This window comes from Condylura cristata, unplaced genomic scaffold (assembly GCF_000260355.1).
Source record: "Condylura cristata isolate star-nosed mole 26May11 unplaced genomic scaffold, ConCri1.0 scaffold00002, whole genome shotgun sequence".
In the NCBI taxonomy this organism is placed as follows: Eukaryota; Metazoa; Chordata; class Mammalia; order Eulipotyphla; family Talpidae; genus Condylura; species Condylura cristata.
Window position 1 is genome coordinate 11,964,197 of NW_004567103.1, and position 21,473 is coordinate 11,985,669.

At 60.6% G+C, this 21,473-nt stretch overlaps 1 protein-coding gene across 1 annotated transcript; it reads right to left on the bottom strand.

Moving 5' to 3' along the window:
• Nucleotides 1-116: 116 nt before the first annotated feature.
• ASIC4 (acid sensing (proton gated) ion channel family member 4) lies at nt 117-20,489 on the bottom strand. The gene is given in 14 exon segments (XM_004674254.2): nt 117-430; nt 616-720; nt 1,051-1,130; nt 1,209-1,300; nt 2,384-2,537; nt 4,756-4,918; nt 5,107-5,234; nt 5,329-5,473; nt 19,530-20,150; nt 20,152-20,175; nt 20,177-20,301; nt 20,304-20,350; nt 20,352-20,434; nt 20,436-20,489. Coding segments are annotated over 14 exon segments (1,935 nt in total). The 3' UTR covers nt 117-316.
• Nucleotides 20,490-21,473: the final 984 nt, after the last annotated feature.

The following is a 21,473-nucleotide window of genomic DNA, read 5'->3' on the forward strand; positions in this document are numbered from 1 at the left end:
TATATACAAATGTACAGAAGTTTCCACCCCTGCTGTGGGGGCCCTTTCACTTCCTTTCCTCCCACTCCTCCCCTGGAGCCCATGGCCTGGTCTCCAGCCCTCCCTGGGCACCAACCTGAGGGCAGGAGGTGTGAGCAAAAAGGACCCCTGTGCAAAGCAGCTGGCACCAAGGTTGGCAAGAACAGGAAATGAATCCCCACCCTGCCAGTAAGCACCACCCTCTCCCAGTGGCCACCCCTAGGCCTCTGTCCCAGCAGCAGAAGGGGATGCAGGGAGGGGTCCCCAACTCCTGGGTCCTTTCAGACACAGCACCATTCTAGCAAGCGAAGTCTTCAAAGAGGCTTCCTGGGGGACCGCGTGGGTGATGGTGGTTGGGGAGCAGGCTACTGGCCCCCCCACCTTCAGCATGGCCCCGGCTTGGGCAAGGACTCTGCAAGATGAAGAGAGAATGGGACATAGGGAGACCAAGCAGTGCCTCAAGGTTGCACAGCCAGGCTTTCCTGCCCCCTGGAGCAGAGGCTTATCGGAACGCAGGGACCCCTCCAGCAGGCTGGTACAGGAGTGAGGGGGGAATTCAGTCCTGGGAGGGGTGCTGGCCATCGAACTTGGTCTCACCTGCTCCTTGAGCTCTTGCAGCCCCAAAGTGGAGATGCCCCCAGTGGAGGTACGAAGGGGGGTCTTGGGACGGCGCCACACCCTCTTCAGTCGGTCCCAGGACACCTGGGGGTTCAGGGTAAGGGACAGCAGAGGGGTCAGACAACTTGGTAAAGGAGAAGAGCAAACCCTACCCGGTCTGCCTTGGAGGGCTTACCGCCCCAGCACATCCTCACCAGACGCCCTCATCCCCCAGTTCCTGCCCACCTCATGAGACCAAGCCTCACCTCCCAACTCCTCGGAGCCCCTCGGCTCTTCCAGCCAGTCAGCGATGCCAGTAAAGAGCCCCAAGCTTGCCCTCCCAGCCCAGAAGCCTGCACAGCTCCTCTGCTTTTCCCATGCCCCTCCTCCGCCCTCTAGTTCCTGTGTGAGGGGCCCCCCAGGCCCCTCTCTTGCCTCATAGAGGTAGTCCAGGATCTCCAGCAGCGTGAGGATGCTGGCCCCGATGAACAGGCCCATCTGTCCTCCGAGGTCTCCTAGGGAGCATGACAGTGGGTCATGGGGGGCAGGCTGAAGGGGTCCAACCCATGGAGTTGGCCAGGGCCAGGTCTCACCCAGCAGGGCTGAAAGGCCATAGGCTGCTCGCTGCTCCATGGCCTCAGAGGTCAGGGCTTCAAAAAACACATCCAGGACCAGGAAATTCTCCCTGCAGAGAGGGGAAGCAGGCTATGGTGTGGGGACACTTCCATGGGAGAGTCTGTCAGGGACATCCCAGCCCCTTGGATCCTGGTCTGGGACTCCCTGTAACAGGAAGCTGGAGCCCCTCTCAGACTCCCGAGCTGAGGGGAGGCAGACTTGATGTGTGTTGGCTTCATGTTTGAGGGTTAACAAAAGGCCTGGGAGAGCAAAATATACTCCTGGGCCTCTAGGAATCTCTGCAGCCTTTTCTAAAGCAGTAAGGAATGATCACTTTGCCTCACCCCTATACCTCTCTAGAACTTTCAGGGGCTCCCTATTGCCCTATAGTCCATACCAAAATTCCTCTTCCAGATTTTCAAGACTAACCACAATTGGTCGCACTGTGCCTTCTTGTCTAAGTTGCTGTCTGCTTCTCTCTGCACAATCTGGGATCTCTAACCGGGATGGCGCCTGTCATGGATCCAAACCTGCGGTCTTCAGAGGTCCAGTTCACATCACACCTGCTTTGCCTATCCCACCCACACAACTCTCCTGGGGCCTGAGACCTAGGGCCACGCCATCGAACGCAGGCCCAGGCACAAGTGTGGCCGGCACCCTGGCCACTTCTCTGTCCCCAGGACCAGCTGGGCTTAGCTCCCGGAGGCTGCCCCAAACCCGGCCCACAGCTTGCCACTGCCCTTCCGGCCTCCACCTGCGGGCCACCTTCTTCCTCTCTCGTCCCTCCGCATCCCTCTCTCCCAGCACAGCATTCGCTCGACATGGAGGTAACTGCTCCCAGGTTACTGGGGAACAAAGACAGGGCCCTAGAGCAGTGGGCAGCACAATAGCAGAGACATGTACACGGACACTGCCGGACTCAGATAAGAGGTGTTTGCGCCGAGAAGGGCTTCCCAGGAGCTGGTGTGGATGTGACTTGGAAGATGGGTAGGGGTCAGGGGGAAGAAAAGGCTCAGGGAAGGCATTGCTGGGAGGAAACTCATTATTAACAAAGATGCACCTGCTCCCAGCCTCCAGCATCATCAGACCTGTTGAGGGTGGCTTCCAGCACACGCACACGCACACGCACGCGCACGTGCGCACACGCACATACCGTATATAGGTCTCATTGCGGTTGTACTTCTTTGCCAGGTACCGGGCTGAGCCCCTGTTGGGGATTCTGACCATGGAGATTTCTTTCCCATAGCGAGTCAGGTTGCAGGGGGTAGGGCAGAAACACGGGCCCTCGGAGCCCCCACCCAGGGAGTCTGCAACACAGAGGCATCAACTGCAGCGGGAGGCAGGGTGGTCTAGGCCCACTGGCTGCAGCGGCGAGGCCCAGGGGCTGTCCTGGGGCAGACATGTCCACACCGAGGGCCTTTACTGGTCAGGTGTGGCCCTGTCTGGACGAGACTGGCTGGGGTCCTTTCCTAGGTCAGTTTCAGATTATATGAGAAATCTTGTAGGCAGACCCCAGGCCCCTCCCGCTGGCTTATCCCTGCTCCCTGGGCGGTTCCCAGGCGTCCTCACAGCTCAGAGGAGCCGACAGTGGGGGGGGGAGGGGGCTGGGGAGCCTGGCTGGCTGGATATGTGGATGGAAAAGCACAAGATTTGTGTACTCAGTAGGCTGAGTTTTCTTTGTTCACTCCTTTGCATCTCCTCTCCTCCCTCCACTCTGCTCCGCGCTCAGCTCAGATGGCCGAGCTCTGCCAAGACTCCTTCGCCTGCTGCCTCCGGGTTGGGCTAGGACGTTTCTCCCCTGGATTCGTCACTGCCACACCAGAAGTTGGCAGCCCCTCTGACTGCCTTCATGGACACCACAGGTCTCTCTGGGTCCCAGTAGCCCTTCCTTCCTCACCCCTTTGGACTGGGGTGTAAAGGCTCCCCGGTGTTGCTGTTCACAGGAGTCTTCCTGTCCCTGTGTTTCCCTGAGCCCTGCTTGCTCACACTTCCGTTCCTTCGTGAAGCCCCCATCACCCCCGTGGTACAGCTGGTGTTTGGACAGAGAAGTTCCTGATGTGATTCTACTGCCCCAGAATCTCAAGCCATCACTGTCCCGAGCTGCTAGCCACACTCTCCCGACCGGTCACGCTGGCTCCAGGTGAACTCCCCGCTATCCATTCTCCATCTCTGCTGAGAGTCCCCTTCCCAAAACCATTCTGGCCCCGCCTTAAAGCATCCTCAGCCTCCCAGTGCCTCCTCCTCTCCACACCCCCTCTGTTCTCCGCCCTTAGTGCCCAGACACACAGCTCCTGCTGACCACACAGGTCTCCAGCACGCACTGCCCCCACCACTAACCTGTCCCCGTCTCACCTGGTGACTCTTCTCTATCCTTCAAGTGTCCGTTACTATGTCCCTCCCTCCAGGAACCCTCTGCAGGGGGCAGCGGGGCAGCATGTTGCTCCCTGCCTGGCACCAGGCCTGGCAGCCCTGCGCTCCCCAGCCCCAGACTAGCCAAGCAGGACATAATGCCCGGAGCTGAGGGACTCCAGCACAGCTCCAGCGTTAGCGCGGGCTGTATCTATAGAACGAACGAATGGATAAATAAATGGCAGCTCAGGCAAGACCTCTGGATACCTGGGGTTTACCTTACCCACACCGATGGCCAGCCACCTAGTTTTCCTTCACCAAGAGAGGTCATCTTACTTTCCCAGATAGGGCGAGCTCATTAGCTGAGTCAAAACTGGAAGACTAAACTTCCCCTCTCGGATCTGGGTTCTCTGCAGCCCCCCGCCCCCGACCCAGCTGCCTCCACTTACCCAAGTGTCCACACTGCAAAGGCCCTCGGGCCCCTGGGGCATGGGCTGAGGCCCAAACACCAGGAAGGACACCCCTCCCCGAGGAGCACTGGGAGGAAGGGAGCCAAGGCAGCGGGAGAAGGGGGACAGACACGAGGGAAAGGGTGATAGTGAGGGCAGAGAGAAGGCGGCACGGACCCAGCGTGTGGTCAGCACACTCGATGTAGATATTTGGCGGGCAGATGGTCTCATTGCCTGAAAGGAGAGAAGATTATTCCTGGAGCCTGCAGTCCCGGCCCCTTGCCCCTGTCGATTCCCAAAGGCGACAGACACTTGCATGTACACATGTCTACACCGACGTGTGTGTGCACACACGAGCTTACAGCACTCGTGCATATAAGCGTGGGGATGTCCTGTGCGCGCTCAAGCATGCATACATGCGTGCGTGCACATGTGGAGACATTTGTGTGCACGTGTCCAAGCCCATACACGACTCCCAAAAGTCCACAAGCAGCAAAATACGCAGACACATGGCGCGTGAGTACAGACAACGGGCACCCAAACGCACGTGCGTGCATGCCCGTACACACAGGTGAAAACACTCGCAAAACCACACACTCACACAGGTGGAGGCACACGCGCACTTAGTCGGACACGTGCATCTGCCGGTGCGCGTGAGCAGCGCTCGGCCCCTGGAGGTTCTGGAGCCTGGCAGGGCAGTGCGGAGGGCTGGTGAGGGGGTGCCCACCTGGCATGTGCACCATCCGGCAGTGGCAGCGCTGAAGCACGGCCTCCTTTTCACAGCGCAGCCGGCAGGCAGACACACTGTAGGCCGAGTAGCCCTGAAGCTCAGGCTCCCTGAGCCCGCTCTCTGCCCGGCAGTTGCCCCAGGGCTGGGGCAGGTAGGTCAGCTGCAGAGGCGGGCACGGTGGGGTCATGCCCAGGAGTCCCACAGGGCCCTCCAGCGCCCACTGCCCCGGCCAAGTCCACGGGCGGGCTGGCGGGCTGTGAGTTTCTGGAGGGCGGGCTGCTCAGTATCCCCTCAAGGGCCCGGACGCCAGACCCACGCCCAACCCAGGACCCAGCTGGAGGTGCTCACCCGCTGTTCCTGGCAGGACACGAAGGTCTGGAAGCCCGGGGACACGCCAAAGCCCAGCTGGTGGATGTAGGGTGGCTCCTCCTGGCTGTGGATCTGCACCCGGATGCCGGCCTCAAAAGACGTCTCATCTGCACGGTGGAGACAAGGCCGCTGGAAAGCAGCCCTGGGCGGGGCGCCCAGGCCTGAGCCCCACCTTGCTCTGTCCCTTCCCTGCCGGCATACTTGTCTCTCTCCAGATGGGTAGATACTCCTCCTGCTGGATGTCCAGCATGATCTCTAGGCCACTGCCCATGCCCCCCGCCCGGCTGGGCAGTGAGCTCTGTGGGTCCGCATTGAAGGTATAACACTTCCCATACCGAGTATAGACCTGGGGGGTGAGAGAGGAGGAGGGGAGACGGAAGGGGGGATAAGACAACTCCTTAGGCTTAGGGTCCCCTGTCCCCCGATTGCCACCACGCCTGCCTGGAAACCCTTGTCCCCAATCCAGAAGCCAATCTCTCTCCCAGCCTCTCCGCTGAAAGCCCATCTACTCGGCTCACATCCTCCCTCGAATGATTAAGAGGTACCCCCAGCTTAACACCAACAGCCAAACTCTTGACGTCTCCCCCAGTTTGATCCTGCTCCCACTCCCCTCCTTTGAAGAAAGCGCCCTCCGGTCTACCAGCTTTCTCAAGTGGGAAACCTTGAAATCTCTCTCTCCCTCAGCCCCACATACAATCCAGCACCTCCTGGCGCAATTCCACTTCTCAGGTCTATTTTAAGTCTCCCCACTTTCCCGCCCCTCAGCTATCATCTCCCCCTGGCCGGTAAGGAGTTCCTGACTGGTCTCCGTCCTGGCCGGTCAGAGTGAAGGTTCTCCTTCTAAGGGGCACCGCTTCCTGCAAATCCTTTGCCAGGGTTCCCGTGGCCCTCTCCTAGCCTGCAAGCCTGCGTGAGAAGTGACCCTCGCCTCCCTCTCCCGCACTGGGCCCAGTGTGACAAAGTCAAGCTTAGGAACGCCTCCCCGCGTCCCAACACCGTGTCACCCTCCACCCCTCAGCGTGTTTGTTTCTCACAGTACTGAGCAAGACCTGAGATGATCTTGTCTCTTGTTCAGTGCCGATCTCTACCCGCACCAGAGTCTGCTCTGCACTGGAGCAATAAGCCCGTAGAGTGTCCGGAGCGCCCAGCCCGGCGCCCGCACACCAGGAACGCTTTGACACGCAGTTCCTGCGGGACGGAGCCCGCCGGGCCCGGCCTCTGCGGCCTGTTCTCCGTCGCGGTCAGCAGATGGCGCCGGCGCCCGGGAGATGGAAGCTCAGCTCAGGCTCCAGCGGGCTTTAGCCGGTGGGGAGCAGCGCAGCCGCCGGCTTGGGGAGGAGGTTGAGGGGGAAGCAGTTGCAAGTTCCCCCGGCCAGGCTCACCCCACGGAGACCAGCCCCCGGGTCAAACCCATCACAGGCAGCACCTTCCCAAGGGGCAAAGGGTCGGCGCACTCAATCACTCTGGCGCGCTCCCCTCCCCTCTCCTTGGGAAAGATTGCACACTGGTGAAAGCTGGGAGAAAAGGCTTGAGGCAGCGTGGAAGAGAAAAGCCACCCTAAACGCCTTACTGCTGAGGGAGGGTGAAGAGGCAGACCGGCTGCGTGGAAGGCAATGGGAGTGAGGAGTTCGGAAAACTGGGGGCTTGGGGCACCCTTAGTGTGGGCCAGAGGGAAACCTTCCAGCCGGTCCAATAGTTTCTTCTATCACCCCAGTACAACCAGCTACCTACAGCAAATCCCTGCGCATAACCAGCAGGCTGCAGGACACAAACACCAGCAGGCGCCTCCCTCACAGCCACCCTGTGATCAACCCTGTCTCCTTAGCCCAGTGATCGCAATCCACGAGAAGTCACAGCTCAGAGAGGCCATGCGACTCCTCAAAGGTCCAGAGCGCAGGGGGAGAGATGGAACTCATCTGAGTGCCACTCAAGGCTTTCCCCTAACGCCCAGCCCCTCTGTCCACTGCCCATCCCAGAGGGGGTGTGGCCCTCCCAGTTTTCCCTGATGCCACTTCACAACTCTACACCGTCCTCACTTTCTTCTCTGCATCTCCCGCTTCTCAATTCCTCAGCTGTACCCTCCCTTTCGCACCCGTAACAGCTTCAGGGTTCCCATCTTTGACCCTGTCCATCACCCCAGCTCCCACTTCTTGCTGTGTGTCCAGCGGTGGACAGCCCCAGAGCCCTGCCCTGGGCACAGCACCCAGCACGATTCCCAATGGACTCCTCACAACCACCCTTCCTTCCTGCAGAGAGGAAACTGAGGCTCAGAGAGGTGTGCTGACGTTCCAGCTCACCCGGGCTGTGCTCACGGGGGTCTGGTTAAAATGCAGGTTCCACCTGAGTAGATTGGGGCAGTGAGGCCTGAGATTCTGCATTTCTAACAAGATGCTGACCCCAGCCCACACTGGGAGTGAGGTAGTACATGATGGAGCCAGAGCCGTGGAGATTCCACCATGTCGCTCCCTGCAAGGAAGGAGCCCTGGAGGGCTTGACAAGAGGTGGCTAGGTCCCTGGTGGAGTGGGGAAGGCAGACAGGGGAACACGTAAGTATTTGCCTAAAATCTCAAAGCACCCACTCTCTTCCTATTTTAGCCCAAGAAGATGCTGGAATCAGCTCTTGCTGACGCAGCCAGTTTTGCGCTTACGCGCCACTTGAGAGGTTAAACAAGGCCTGGGCTGCCTGGTGGTGAGCGCTGAGTTGGGCTTCCCGCCACCCTGCGCCTCAGCAGAGTCCGCGCACTGGGCACAGGTCAGCCATCACCAGAGGAACCATGGGCCCCTGAAAGTGGGGGCCCCACTTAATCATTTGGGTATCCTCAGAGCCCACTGCAATTTGTAGAAGGAAATGTGAGATAAAGGGAAGGAGTATGATGTAAAAACTATCTAACACGGCCCACTTGTACCTTTTGAACAGTGTGCTCCTTTAAACGTCTCAGAAAATGAATGCTGTTGCCCTGCTTAATGATGAGGAAGCTCAGAGAGGGAAAGTGACTTGGCTATAGTCACACAGCTAGTCAGTGACCTCAGGGACTCAAACAGAATTCTGCCAGGTGCCAAAGCACATCTGGTGGGTGCTTAGTGAATGGAGGACTCACAGAGGTTCCTGACCTGGGTGGGGCTGGGGGAGCCTCTCTGTCTGATCCCCCCTAAACATACATGCATGCCCACACACACTGCATGACACTGAGCCTGGCCATTGTAGGGCAGTGGCAGGGTACAGTGACAATGACAGGTACAGTGACAATGACGGGTACAATGGCTTTGGAGAGGGGTTGGTTACTGGTACCCCAACTCTCTAGGGGTTGTGCAGAGGGGAGATGATGAGGAGGTAGGTAGAGGCACGCTGGTCTGACAGATCCATTCTGCAGGGAATGGACAGGCCAGACTGACAGGGCCAGGCCACCAGCACCGCCCGGGTCAGGCACAACTGCTGGGCAGAGCAGAGCGTTGCCCCGGAGACGGTCCTTGGGCCAGGCAGGTGGTGGCAGGTGGAGCCGCCAGCTCCTAAGTGGCAGAACTCTGGTGGCAGCACAGCCTGCAGCCTCTTCCATGGAGACGGCACGGTCGTTCCGCCACAAGGTCCCACAGGCTGTCCACTGCTCTGTCCCCAGGGACTGGCCTGGAAGGAGGGTGTGTGTATAGGACTTAAGAATCCAGGGCCCAGCAGTGGAAAGTGGCAGGTCCCAAGCAAGGACCTCACAGGCTGAGGAGCTGTTCCAGATGACCCTGCACCAGCCCCCAGGCCCCAGGCCCCCATTTCAGACCCTACCTCCTCCTGTGTTTCCACCCACCCCACCAGTTTCCTGTCATCCCTGGCTCTCTGCTTAGCTCCCAGGGCCATGCTGAGTGTTTGGCCTTCCAGTGCCTTTCTGGCCTGGGTTGGACAACTTCCAACTGGGAATGTCTGCACTGCATACTGACACTCAGACCGCCACACCACCTTGGGGCCAGTCCTCCCCTGTCCCTCTCTGACCACCTCCCCTTTCAGTGTTGGCTGGCCCTGGCCGTGGGTCTGTCTTCCCCCGGCCCCTCTCAATCTCTGTCTCTCAACTCCCGGTACATCCTCCTGGCCTATCTGTCCTCAGCATCTGATCAATTATTCATCTGGCCTGTGCCTCTGTCCCTTGCCCTCAGTCTGCCTGCCCCCTCCCCCTGCCCCTGTCTTTCTTTCCCATTGGTCTGGCCACCCCCTAGTCTCTCTGGTCCTTCGTCTTCCACATCCCTGTGGTGCTTGCTTTCCTCTCTGTCTTTCCCTTAGCCTAGCTGTGCAGCCTCTGTCTCACTCTGAGACGTGTCCCTGGGCCTGAAGGCTTCCTCCAAGCCAGGACCCGTCCCCAGGTGCTCTTTCCTTCAGTCCCTCTGGCCCCTCCTCCAGCCTTCCCCAGGGGATGATCAGGAGTTTGGAGAGATCTGTCCAGAGCTTGTCCCTGTGAGCAGTGGCTTCTCTCAGTCCCTTGAGTCCATCTATCCTCAGCTCCCATTTCCCAGGCAAGCTTCCTTGGCTGGCTGGCCTGCATTCTTCCTCACCCTTCCCCACCCCCTCACCCTCCCTGCAGTCAGGGAGCCCACCGGGTTAACAGGCAATTAGCTGGGCCAGGGCTGGGAGCTGTGGGGGGAAAGGGCCTGGGGCCTCCAGAAGATAAGAAGCAGGAGCAGCAGAGACTGGGTTAATCCTGAAGCTAATCTGCAGCCTAGGCTTTATCTCCACTGCCTTCTGGGCACCCTGCCTCTGCCAAAGCCCTGGCACCATCCCCACCCACTTTTCCATGGCAGCTTCATCCCCCAAATTCCATCAGCCCTCCCCATGTGCTCTGGCCCGCGCCCCCCCCCCCCGCAGATCTCATCCAGGGCCCTGGGATGAGCCCCCTGAAAGCCAATGGTGCCCCAATAGAGTGGATCAGTGGGAGGGGATACCATTTCCCCCAACCTGCACTGGGACCAGCACCCCAGGACCTGGATACCAGGCTCCTTTCACTCAGGGTGGCCCACGTATCCTTGCCGGCAGGAAGAAGGCACCGGAGCAATTTTGCCAGAGCTGTCAGAGCTGCTCTGAAGGTGGCCGTCTCTCAGCCCACCCCCCAGGGTACAAAGGGCAACACAGAAGCCTACAGAGGGCCTAGTCCAGAGTCACACAGAGGGGCAATTTCAGAACTAGAACTCAGCCCCCCACCCCAGCCAGCATTCCCCACTGCTCAGGAGGCCACGCCCCAGCTCCAGCTCCACCTCAGACAGCCCGTGTAACCTTGGTGAGTGAAGCCACTTACTGAGTCCACTGGACTGATTTTCCTCCTCTGTTCAGTAGGGATAAAGTGCCTCAGAGTGGTGGCGAGTCGCAGAGCAGAAGGCATGTGTGCAAGAAACCTACAAAGTGAACTCACACCTCTGAGGCCTCAGAGTGAGCTGGTGTTGGAGACACCAACATGCTGGGGCAGGGACTGTGCCCTGCGGGGGGTACTGAGTGGACCCCTAAGACCAGCTCAAACTCAGAAGCAACACAGAGGCCCAGGTCTGCACTCACTCTGAGCTGACAAAACTGGTTTCTGTCCAGCTCTGCGCAAGGTCGTAAGGGTATGTGATTTAACTTCTCCAGCCTTTCGTTATTTATCTACCAAAAGGGAGTGGGGTTCCCCAGACTAAGGTTGAGGATTAGAGAGACAAGGGGTCGGAGAGCCCATTTGGAAGGGAGCTTCCTGCAGAGATGGCACAGCCTTCTGATCTTGGATCCCCACTGGGTCCCTTGGCAGGGGGCACTGTGACCTTGGGTGAGGTGCTGTCAGTGACATGGGAGACTGAGCTTCTTTGGGGAGGAGCCCAGCTGGAGGGAGCCTCAGGCTCCCCATCTGACTCTCCTACTTCACAGGAAGCAGCACAGGATAAGGGGGGGGGGGCAGGCCTGCAGCACTGCCCTTAATATCTGTGGGATTCAGATTAAGTCTGAACCCTCTCTGATCCTCCAGTTTTCATCTGTGAAGTGGGAGTAATAATAGGTACCTTGCAGAAGGGGTAGAGAAAGAAATCATATACATGTGGTGCAGCAGCTAACATTTATCCAAGCGCTTACTCTTGCCAAGCACAGTCCTAAGTACTTGATGTAAACTAACTCCTTAACCCTCACAAGCACCATATTCTAGAGGTCTCTCATCTCCATCTTACAGATAAGATCAGGGAGGCCCAGGGAAGGAAACTGCCAGGGTCACATAATGTGGCAGGGACAGGACCAGCCGGTGTTCAAGAAATGATGGTGTTCAAGCAACACCTATTTGCCCAACACTGTTCTTGAACCTATCCCAGGTGTTGTGTGAGGTGTTGGGGGCGGGGAGGGGCGGGCACTTGAGACCAGAACAGAACTCTGCTCTCAGAGTTTGCTGTCTGGCTGCAAAGGCACTCAAAGGCACTCGTTCATTTAGAATGTGTTCACTGGGCTGCTACACTGAGCCAGGTGTGAACAAAACACACAGAACTGACAGGGAAAGGTACAGGCTGACGGTACTAGGTGTGGCAGATGCTATGATGGGGTTGGGGGGACAAGCCCTGTCCTTTGAGAATGGAGCCAAGGTGAGATAGGGGATGGAGAGGAAAGCTTTCCAGAGCAAGCTCACTCACCCGCCCAAGACGGGGGCTCCCTCACGAACACTCGGCACAGCTCCCAGCTCCAACCCCAATGGCACCCAGGTGCTCAGCAGGACGACTTCCGCCCTAAGGTAGCAGGGCTGTGGTTTTAGAGGAAAAGCGCGCAGTGTCTGTTCAAGTGCAAATGTGTGAGCTGGGGTGGGAGAGCGGCGGCCGGAGTTGATCGAGCGCTGGCCCTGTGGCCCCGGCTGCAGCTGAGGGCCAACCCTGAGCATGGAGAGCGCAGGGCTTGCCGAGCGCGGAGATTCGGGCGGAGCGCCGGTTTCCCCGCCGAGGAAAGCGCAGGGCCTCCGGGACCCAGGTAAAGGGCCAAACTTGTTTTTAGGTAGCGGCCGTTTAGGCCTTAATTCCCAGAAAGTCAATTTTCCCAGGCGGCAATATTTTTTAATTTGTAACGAAGTCCGTTCCTGACATCCCCGCCCATGGATGCAAAGTTATTCGATGAGAGTTTTGTTCGCACGTTCGCGGCCGGGCAGGAGATCGGTGTCCAGACCCAGAAGGTGGCACGGTGGTGCGTGGGTGTGCTCCGGTTTCGGGGCCCCAGCCGGCCCCCACCCCCGTCCGCACCACCCGGGCACTCGCGTCGCCCCCGCCCCCTCCCCGAGGGCCGTACCCACCTCCCCGCGCTCCTCGCCGCCCCCCCCCTCCCTCCCGCGGGGCAGGCATCCATCACCGCGCCCGAGCGCCCTCCCTCGCGTCTCCTGCGGGCTCCTCCGCTCTTCTCCTGGCTTTGCCTCATTTGCATTCCCACGGCTCCCGGCTCCTCGGCAAAGTGACCTCCGCACACAGCAGCACCAAGAGGCTTCCACCGCGGAGGGAGACACCGCCTCCCGCCGCGGTCCGGAAGGGGCGAGGGCCGCGCGCCCCGACGGCGGGGCTGGGGGCGCGGAGCTGAGAGCTGCGGGGCCGCGGGCGGTTGGGGACTGGCGCGCGGCGGGAAAGGCCTGGCGCACAGGGGCGCGGGGAGAACCGGGTGGGATTTGAACCCTCGAGCTCAAATCCTCAGCAGGGCGGCAGTGGGACGCGAGCTCAGCACCCGCCCCGAGAAGCTGCGTCCCGGGAACGGAACCCTGCTTTAGAAGCCCGGCCTCCCCCTGAACTGCTGATGGAGAGGGGCCAGCCCTACCCCGCAGTCGCCGGGGTCCCCAGCCCTCCTGGGGGCCTGCCCAGCCCCCTCGCCGCTCCCCTGGTGTGCCGAGACGCCTCCCCTCCCCCCGTTTGGTATTTACACCTTTCACACATTTGTAAGCTATTATCCTGTCCACGCTTAGTCACCGCTGAGCCAAGCGCCACGGATTTAGCTCCTTTAATCTTTCCTCCTAAATCAATCCTCCATTTCCCCTTAATCATCCCGTGGCTCCTCTCTGAACTCTCTTGCTGCTGCCTGGGCTGCTGCAGCTTCTGCCTGTCTCTCTGGAACTGCTCCCCCTCCAACCCCAAACGGGTGTCCCAAGGGCATGGTGAACATCTGGGGGGTGGGTTGGATTTTCAGTGCTGCCAGCCCCTGGCCTGGGAGCAAGGGGAAGAAATGCAGACACCCCCTGACTCTCCTGAAAACACTCTGAACCGCCTGTCTCCACCCTCAGGTCCTCCGGCCCTACCTTCCCAGCTCCATTCAGCTGGGATGGCTCCAAGACCCTGGGCCTGCTCCGTGATTTGCAAAAAAATCATCCCTTAGGTTTCCTGACAGGGTGGTCCCCATCCCCTCTGCCCAGCTGCTCTAGGAGGTGGCACTGCCTGAGAGCCTGCAAGGGCACCAGGGTAACACACCCTCCTGAGCCAGGCCTTCCGTGGCCCCCTCCAGGCTGGCAGTCCATCTCTCCTTGACCACCCCCAGTCGCACCCACATTCACTCCTCCCTCTGGCCACCGGCACCCACTGATTTGGGAAGTCTTGACCTGAGCATCCCTGCTGCGGCTGCTGCCCAGTGCCTGCCTTCCTGCCCCCAACTCCTGATCTCCCTGTCCCCCAGCCTGGCAGGGGCAGCCCTGCCACCACAAGAGGGAGTGGGTTCTTCCCGGGAAGCTGAAGGACTGGGGTCCAGGAAAACACTGGTGGGGGAGAAAGAGGAAGAAGGAGAAAGATGGCAGACCAGAGGGGGGGACAGGAGGGGACGTGGGGGCCATTTCTTCAAATGCTAATCAGCATCTTCCGGCAGTGCCAGGAGAAGCAGAGCTGATAATGAGCCCAGCTCGGGGCTGATTCCTGATTAATGAAGAGGCCATGGGGCTGCTGAGTGGGGCTGGGTGGGGCACTCCCTCACCGCCCTCCCCTCTGTCCTTGCAGCCTGGACCCGAGTGCTGGAACAAGCCCTGCCCTTGGCGGCTGGGCCACAGGGCTCAAATCCACCTCGGCCAGCTCCTGCCAGTAGGAAGCACCTAGGCCGAGAGCGCCCCCTCTGGGAGGGCCTGAGGGGTTGCAGCCTGGGGCTGGATGGGACTGTGGGAGGCGAGTCTACCTGCTTTGCAATCTGTGAGTTGTAGGTAGTCTTGAGTATTGTTTTAATCAGAAAAATATATATATAGATAGATATAGATATATAGTCAAGACATGGCCTCTCTGGATAAACTGCCTCCCCATGCCTTACCACGCTGCATCTGCCTCTCTGGATAAACTGCAAGTCCCCTCCTCCCCTCGCCTTACAATGCTGCACATTCCTGTCCAGAGGGCAAAAGCTGGGGCTGAGGAGCAGATCCCTGATCTGCAGTTCTCCTGAGACCCTCCCCTTCAGGTGGTGTGCTCACCACCTGAGCTGCCTGGCCCCTGCAGGCAGGACCAGCCCTGAACGAGGTGTCAAACTAAATGGCAAGGTTCCATCCTCAGAAGTTGGGACAGAGGGCTGGGGGGGGGTGGGTAAGCACCTGGAACTCCTCAGTGGCAACTCCTGCCTTCCAGAGCCAGGAAGGTGAGGGCCCACCTCAGGGCCTTAGAGCCCCTGACAACGGCGTGAAGTAGCCCTGACCCTATCCTGCTTGATCACACCAGGGGAGGGAGGCTCAGGAAAGCAGGGCATTACTGAGGCGCCTCCAATCCGGGACTTGGAGACCGGAGAGGGACAGGCCTGGCTTGCTGCTATCCTTGCCGCAGAGGTGTCCTGGCTGGCAGCTGGGGTGGGGCTGGGAGAGGAGGGAGGAGGGTAGAGAGGGGGACTGCCCAGCTGGAAGAGGCCTTGTCTAATTGTGCCTGATTAGTAGAGAGGAAGAGAACAGGGCGAGTGATTAATAGTCACGGCAGTCACCAGCATGTGGGGAAGGGGGGGCTGGGGCGGGGAGGGAAATCTGAGCTCCCAGAGAGAATGGAGACAGTGACGTGTGTGCCCTCAGCTCCCCGGCCACCTGTCCCTCTAGGGGCTGCCTGGACCCCTGATGTCCCCACAGAGCGGAGCTGGGTCCTACTCCTGCCTCCTCCTCAGGGTCCCCCTACCTCTCTCATGCCTCTATTTCCCAGACAACAGGATGGAAGAGAAAAGACCAAGGTCATAGCCTGTACCTGGAAAATAAAGGTGTATCTGCCCAGGTAGCATTTCGGCAGACCTCAGCGTCCACAGACACAGGGCGTCCCCTGGGCTCAGCCCTCGCCCACGCCCAGAGAGCAGAGACCAGACTTCTGCCCAGCCCAAAGCCTCTACTTTACATCCCCTATCCCAGGCGCCATTCCCTGCCTGCCCCAGGCGGTCCCCACCTGGTTCCCAGGACCTTCTAGAGTTGCGCTCCTGAAAAGGAAGGCACACATCACAAGCAGCTATTTGAATTGAAATTCATTTTCTCTGTCATGCTAGTCATATTTCAGAGACTCAATAGCCAGCGTGGCTAGTGACCATCTACCATCACAGAATGTGGTGTTGGCCCCCCCCCAACCTCCCCAGCCCCCCAGGGTGTGCCTGTACCCCTGCACTCCAGCAAGGATATCTGCGAGGACTGGAGAGCTCAGGGTAGTCAGGGCAGCCACCAGCAGGTGCGGAGACAGGAGGGAAAATCTGAGCTCCCAGAGAGAATGGAGATAGTGACGCCCGGAGCCCTCAGCTCCCTGGTCACCTGTCCCTCTAGGGGCTGCCTGGACCCCTGATGTCCAGTGGAGAGGAGAGGGAGGGTCAAGGTTCTGGAGAAGGGGGATGCGGTGTATGGGTGGTAAACAGCTGGGTGGTGGAGCTGGTCTGGCTGAGAGTAGCTGGCGTCTATACAGCTGATGCCTCCAGAATCTCTGCTATGTGTACACTGGCAGCGTCTTAAGTAAGCGCTCTGCAGGCATCTCTCTCATCCTCCAAGCATCTGAACTTTTTAGCTTCCACTCTTTCATTTAATGACTAATAAATGCAATGCTCAAGGAAGCTTTCTGGCTTCTCCAAGGCCTCACAGCTCAAGGGGGACAGCCCAGGTTCAAATCCAGAACCCCCACACTGAACCGCTCCGCCATCCAGTGTCCAGCTCAGAAGAGGTGCTGAATTTGGGAGCCACGCCTGCGTTTTACAGCTGAAGGAACGAAGCCTAGGGAGAGCGAGCTCTGCCTTCTCGTAAGTGGGCAGGCTGCGAGGAAGCCACACTGGGGAAAAGCATAAGTGGCAGAAGGCGAGGAACACTGGGGTGAATGGGGTGGGGAGTAGATGGTGGAGGAACTGGGGAAGGAGAGCAGAAGCACAGCGCTGGTGGTGGGAATGGGCTGGATGAGACAGAATGAAGCGGGAAGGGAAAGAGAAGAGCTGGGGTGAGTTAGTGGGGAGGGGGAGAACCCCCACCTCCACCCAGAAACCTGTGCCTCTCTCTCTTCCCTTCCCTCCTCTGCAAACCTCACCCAGCCAGCTTCATCCCTCCAACCTCCCAGCCACTTCAGCCCCAACTGGCCTCGCCTCTTGCCACCCATGCATGGGTCCTGAGTCCTCTGCGGCTGCCTGCATGGCTGGTTAACTCTCGCACAGTTGGTGAAGCTCCCGAGGGCCCCGTCCCTGCTCCTCCACACGACTGTAGGCTGCTTGAGGACAGGTGCCAGGGACTCGGCTGCCCTGCATCCCCTCCAGGGCACCCGGCGGGCTCCACGGGCACCCAGTAGGCACTCAGACTCCAGGCCGGCCGGGAGCCAGTGAGGGGTATTTGGAGCGTGGGGGTGAGAGCGACGACCGCGGTAACAGAAGCAAGAGCAGCAGCTTAGGGTACTGGAGGAGGGCGCATTACCCGGAGTAAAAATAGGCTGGAAAATGTGACATTTATTAACTTGGATTCCGGAGGAAAGGTCACAGGAGAGTGGGGAGTGGGGAGGAGGAAACAGGGAAAGCAACAGAAAACACATACCAGCCCCTTACCCAAAGCCTGTCCTCGGCACGGGCCATGCTGCCACCCTCGGCCCCTGTCCCCACCCCCACCACAGGCCCCAAACCCCCACTGGGGGCTCCGTATTACCACACAGTCCACTACAGACCTCCTGTCCTCATGGGAGAACCGGTGTCTGTCTCCACGGCCCTTGTCCATTCTTGCCTGCACAACATACCCGGTCTTCTCCATTACCAGGGAGCACAGGCCCCCAGCCCAGCCCAGCCCAGAATCCCAGCCCCTTGGGCATCTGCAGCAGATTCAGCCCTGGGGTGCCAGGACCAAGGGAAAGCAACACTCAGCAGATGGAGGGTGTGGGCTGTTGGGGCCAAGGAAAGCAGGATCCAGGTGGGGGTTCCAGACCCCCAATGCTAGCTGCGCCCCTCCTCCCCTCTCGCTCCTGCAGAACTGAGCCCCACAAACTTCAACAGTCCTCTCTCAGGTACCCAACGGGCCTGTGGGAAGTCCACCGTCCTGCCCACCCAGCCATGCTCCGGAGTCGCAGGGACTCACCAGCCTTGGTCAGGGACTTCCTGTTCCTGTCTCCCGGCAGGCAGCTCTGCCTTTCCTGAGGCCAGGTGGGAAACCCCTGCTTCCCTCCCCTTCTTTCCTCTGCTCCCCTCCCTCTCTTCTTCCCTTCCCTTCCCACCCCCCCGCCCGAGCCTAACATACCAATTCCCGCTCACTGGCTCCGAGACACAAAGCCCCCATTGATTCCCACCGCAACAGCACCTGCTAAGACTGGGCTCTGTCCCCCCATCCCAGAGGGGCGAGGCTGTCAGATGAGAGCGCCATGGACGTGAAGGCCACATCCATTCTCCACCCCACCTCCTCTTTGGGAACTCTCCCAGCCTGGTTTTGGGAGCAATGATTTTTCTTAAAAGAGGGGGTTGTATAGGCAGGTGACAGTCCAGTGACCCCCAACTCCTCTCCCAGCACAATCCTCTCCCGCTTGGCCCTTCCACCATGTCTACCCAACTCCCCACCCCCAAGCAGGAGGTCCCAGAGGCTGCAGGCTTGATGGGGGCCAGCAACCTGGTTGGAGCAGGCTTCTGGGTGATACTGAGACAGTGAATGAAAGAATGTGGCGGCGGGGGCGGGGGGGCCAGCTGGCCATGAGTGGGGAAGGCCCCCCACCTCTGGGGCTGGCCGCTGGAGGCTGGGCTGGATCGGGCACCGTGTCAAAGCCATATATTTATACTTGCACCAGGCAGTGGTAACAGGGATGAGAACACACACGTACATAAGGCTGAGAGTAAAGTGTGGCTGGGGGCAGACGTCTCCAGCACCGGGAATAATGGCGAGCCTGTGCCTAGGGGAGAAGGGAGCACTGGCAGACACGCAGCCGCACACTCCACGCACACACCTGACGCTGGAGAGGTGCACGGAGGCAGCCCAAGCTGACGCTCCACTCCAGTGATAGTATGTGTGTGCGTTCACACGTACGTGAGCCATGTCGCCGGCCGTCCCTGCGTGGGGCGTAGGGTTGAGATAGCTGGGGGGTTACGGGAGGGGATGGCAGCCACAGCGGGACCCTGTCCCTGGCAGCTGAGTCAGAGCTGGGAGGTGGGCACCGGCGAGTAGCTCCCAGGGTGTGTGGGTGTGCAGGTATGCACGTGAGTGTCGTGACAGGGACGCTGCATGTGTGTGAGAGAGCCCGGGTGTGCGGGAAACTGTCCCCGAGCAGTCGGGGTGTGTGTGGGTGCGTGTGCGTGCAGCGCTGAGGGTCAGCCCTGCACGGGAGAGTGAATGAGTGATTCTCAGCGCAAGAGAGAGCCGGAGCAGCCTGGCCGGAGCAGCAAGGACGGGATGGAGGGAGGGAGGGAGGGACTGGAGAGGGAAGCCAGAGGGGCGGCATGAAAGAGGGATGTGTGAGGGAGTCTGTGAAAGGGGGTGTGTGTGAGAGAGACACAGACAGAGAAGGGACACTGGCACCCAGTGTCCACGAAGACCATCTCTACCCAGCCGGCTGGTCGGGCCAGCTCCCCCAGAGTAGCCCTGGCTGGATCCCCCAAGTACCCTCTCCCCGTCACTCTTATTTGATGGGGACAAGAATCTAGTAGCCACAGAAGAAAAGGGGGACAAGAGGAAAGTGGGGGCCAGTTGACCTGACCCTGGCATGGTGCATCCCTTCCCTCCAGGACCCCCCGGCCCGCCAGGACCCCCTGGCCCGCTCCAGGACCCCGGCCCCCAGCCCTGAGCTCTGCAGCAGCAGCAGCAGCAGCAGCAGCAGCAGCACTAGGAGGAGCAGCAGCAGCCACGCCGGGGTAAGCCCCTGTGAGCGTCCCTGCTCCTCGGCTGGGGAGCCAGAGGGAAACACCAGGCTCGGGGGAGACACCAGGCCAGCCTCTGGTGGCAGAAGGAGGGGAAGCCCTGTCCTCCAGGACACCCCCAAGCACGAGCCCCCGCCCCCGCCCGCCCGCCCGCCCCTGGCCGCCCGGGCCAGGTGGGCCAGCTGGCAGGACTCACCACGGAGAAGTTGCTGGCGGAGCAGCGGTGCCCACTGAAGTTGCAGCTCTTGAGCATGTCGGCAAGCTGGTGGCCAGTGCGGTTGAGGATGTCCACCATGTCGGGCTCCGGGTAGCGCAGGCCGGCCGCGCGGTGCCCGTCCCGGTCTTTGGGGGGCAGCCCGGTCAGATTGGCCAGGTGGAAGATGTCGGCGTCGCTGAGTGCCGAATGCCGGAAGCGGTTGATGTTGCAGAGGGTGACAGCGGGGAAGCCCGCCACTGGCGCGGGGCCGGCGGGGTCCATGGTCACCAGGTGAGGCCGGGTCAGGTAGCCCCGGGCCAGGCCAGCCGCCTGGTACAGGAAGGCAGCCAGCGAGGCGAGTAGGGCCAGCGCCCACAGGGTTCTGCGCAGTCCGTGGGGGCCTGGGCCACAGGCCCGGCCCAGCCCGTGCAGGGTGCTGGTGCTGGCGAAGGTGGCCAGGTCCCGGGGGGCTGTTGCCCCCTGCGCAGCCCCCAGGAGGCTCTGTTCATCCCCGGCCTCCTTCTCCTTGGGTTTCGCATCCTCCTCTGCAAATTTGATTTTGCACACAATCTCGATCGGCATCTGTCCCCGGCTGCTGGGACTGGCCAGAGCCTCCCTGCCCCTGTCCCTCCCTGGCCAGCAGCCCTCGGTGCCCTCTGGAGTGGCGGCGGTGGCAGCGGCTGCTCCTCTAAACTCAGGGCAAGCGGGTGGAGGACAGGGACGGGGTGGGGGCCCGGGGTGGGGGCGTCACTCCCACTCCCAGCAGCTCTCAGCCCTGGTGCTGCCGCTGCTGCCGCCGCTGCCGCCGCTTGTCTCTCTCCGATCGTCTCCTTGTGGCTTCCCTTATCAGCACCAGCACAGCTGTCAGCCCCTGCGTGTGTCCCTGCGAGCGAGCGAGCGAGTGAGCAAGGGAGCGAGCGCTGCTCCTCCACGCCGTGCAGCCCCAGCCGCTCGCAGCATGTGCTCAGGAGCCCACCCCGCGCTTAATAATTCAGGACGTGTCAACAGCGTTTCACCGGCGGCCGGCGGGCGGCAGGAGCCAGGCCGGGGAGGCGCAGCCCCCCCCCACCCCCAGCCTTGGACAGGAGTCCCCCGGCTCTGCCCGAGACCCTGTCGGGTGGCCTCCCAAACTCTTCCTACACTCTCGCCGCCACTCGTGGGTGCCCAGCTGGCCCCGCTCCCTGGCCACCCCGGGAAGAGGAGGGCACCCAGAGCCCCCAGACACTTTTCTGGACCTCACCCCCAGAAGGGTCAGTCAGCTCTGTCCCCCACCTCCCGGCCTGCCTGCCTCCCAGAGTCCAGCACCCCGGTCACCGTCTGACCCCACTGCCCCACTCACAGCAGCTTCCAGAAACTCCGTGGGAGAGACACTTGTTTGAGTGAGGGAGGGGAGGGCGGGGGAGGGCAGGCACCACAGGCCAGGGGCCAGGGGGCCGCCACCAGGATCCCTGGCCTTCCTAGAGCTCTGCTCCCAACTTGAACCCCATCGTACGCCAGCCCCCGCTGGGACACTGGCCCCCCACTTTGCTCCCACCCCAAACTCAGCGCCCGTGCATCTGGGGCTGGGCATCCTGGCTGGCACTGCTGTGGTCACTTTGCTCTTCATCGTTTCCCAAACCCATGGTCACAGCCAGGCAGGGGTGGGGGTGAGCGAGCGCTGGGTAAACAGTGCAGGGAACAGAGAGGTGTCAGAGGGGCGACCCCAAGAGAAGGTGAGGTGTGGAGTGCAGGGCCGGGAGGAGTCCAAGTGGCAGAGCTGGGGGAGTCCAGTGTGCTGGCCTTCACCAGGGAGGGGTGCGGCCCAAGGAAATCGAGGCAGGGGTTCCCAGCGAAGTGGGTGGGGAGTCGTGGGGTGGCTGCTGTCCCCAAGGAGTAGCAGGCTGTAGGCCATGATCACAGGCAGGGGGGAGGTACCTGGAGCTGGTTTGGCATCCCCGGGGGTGG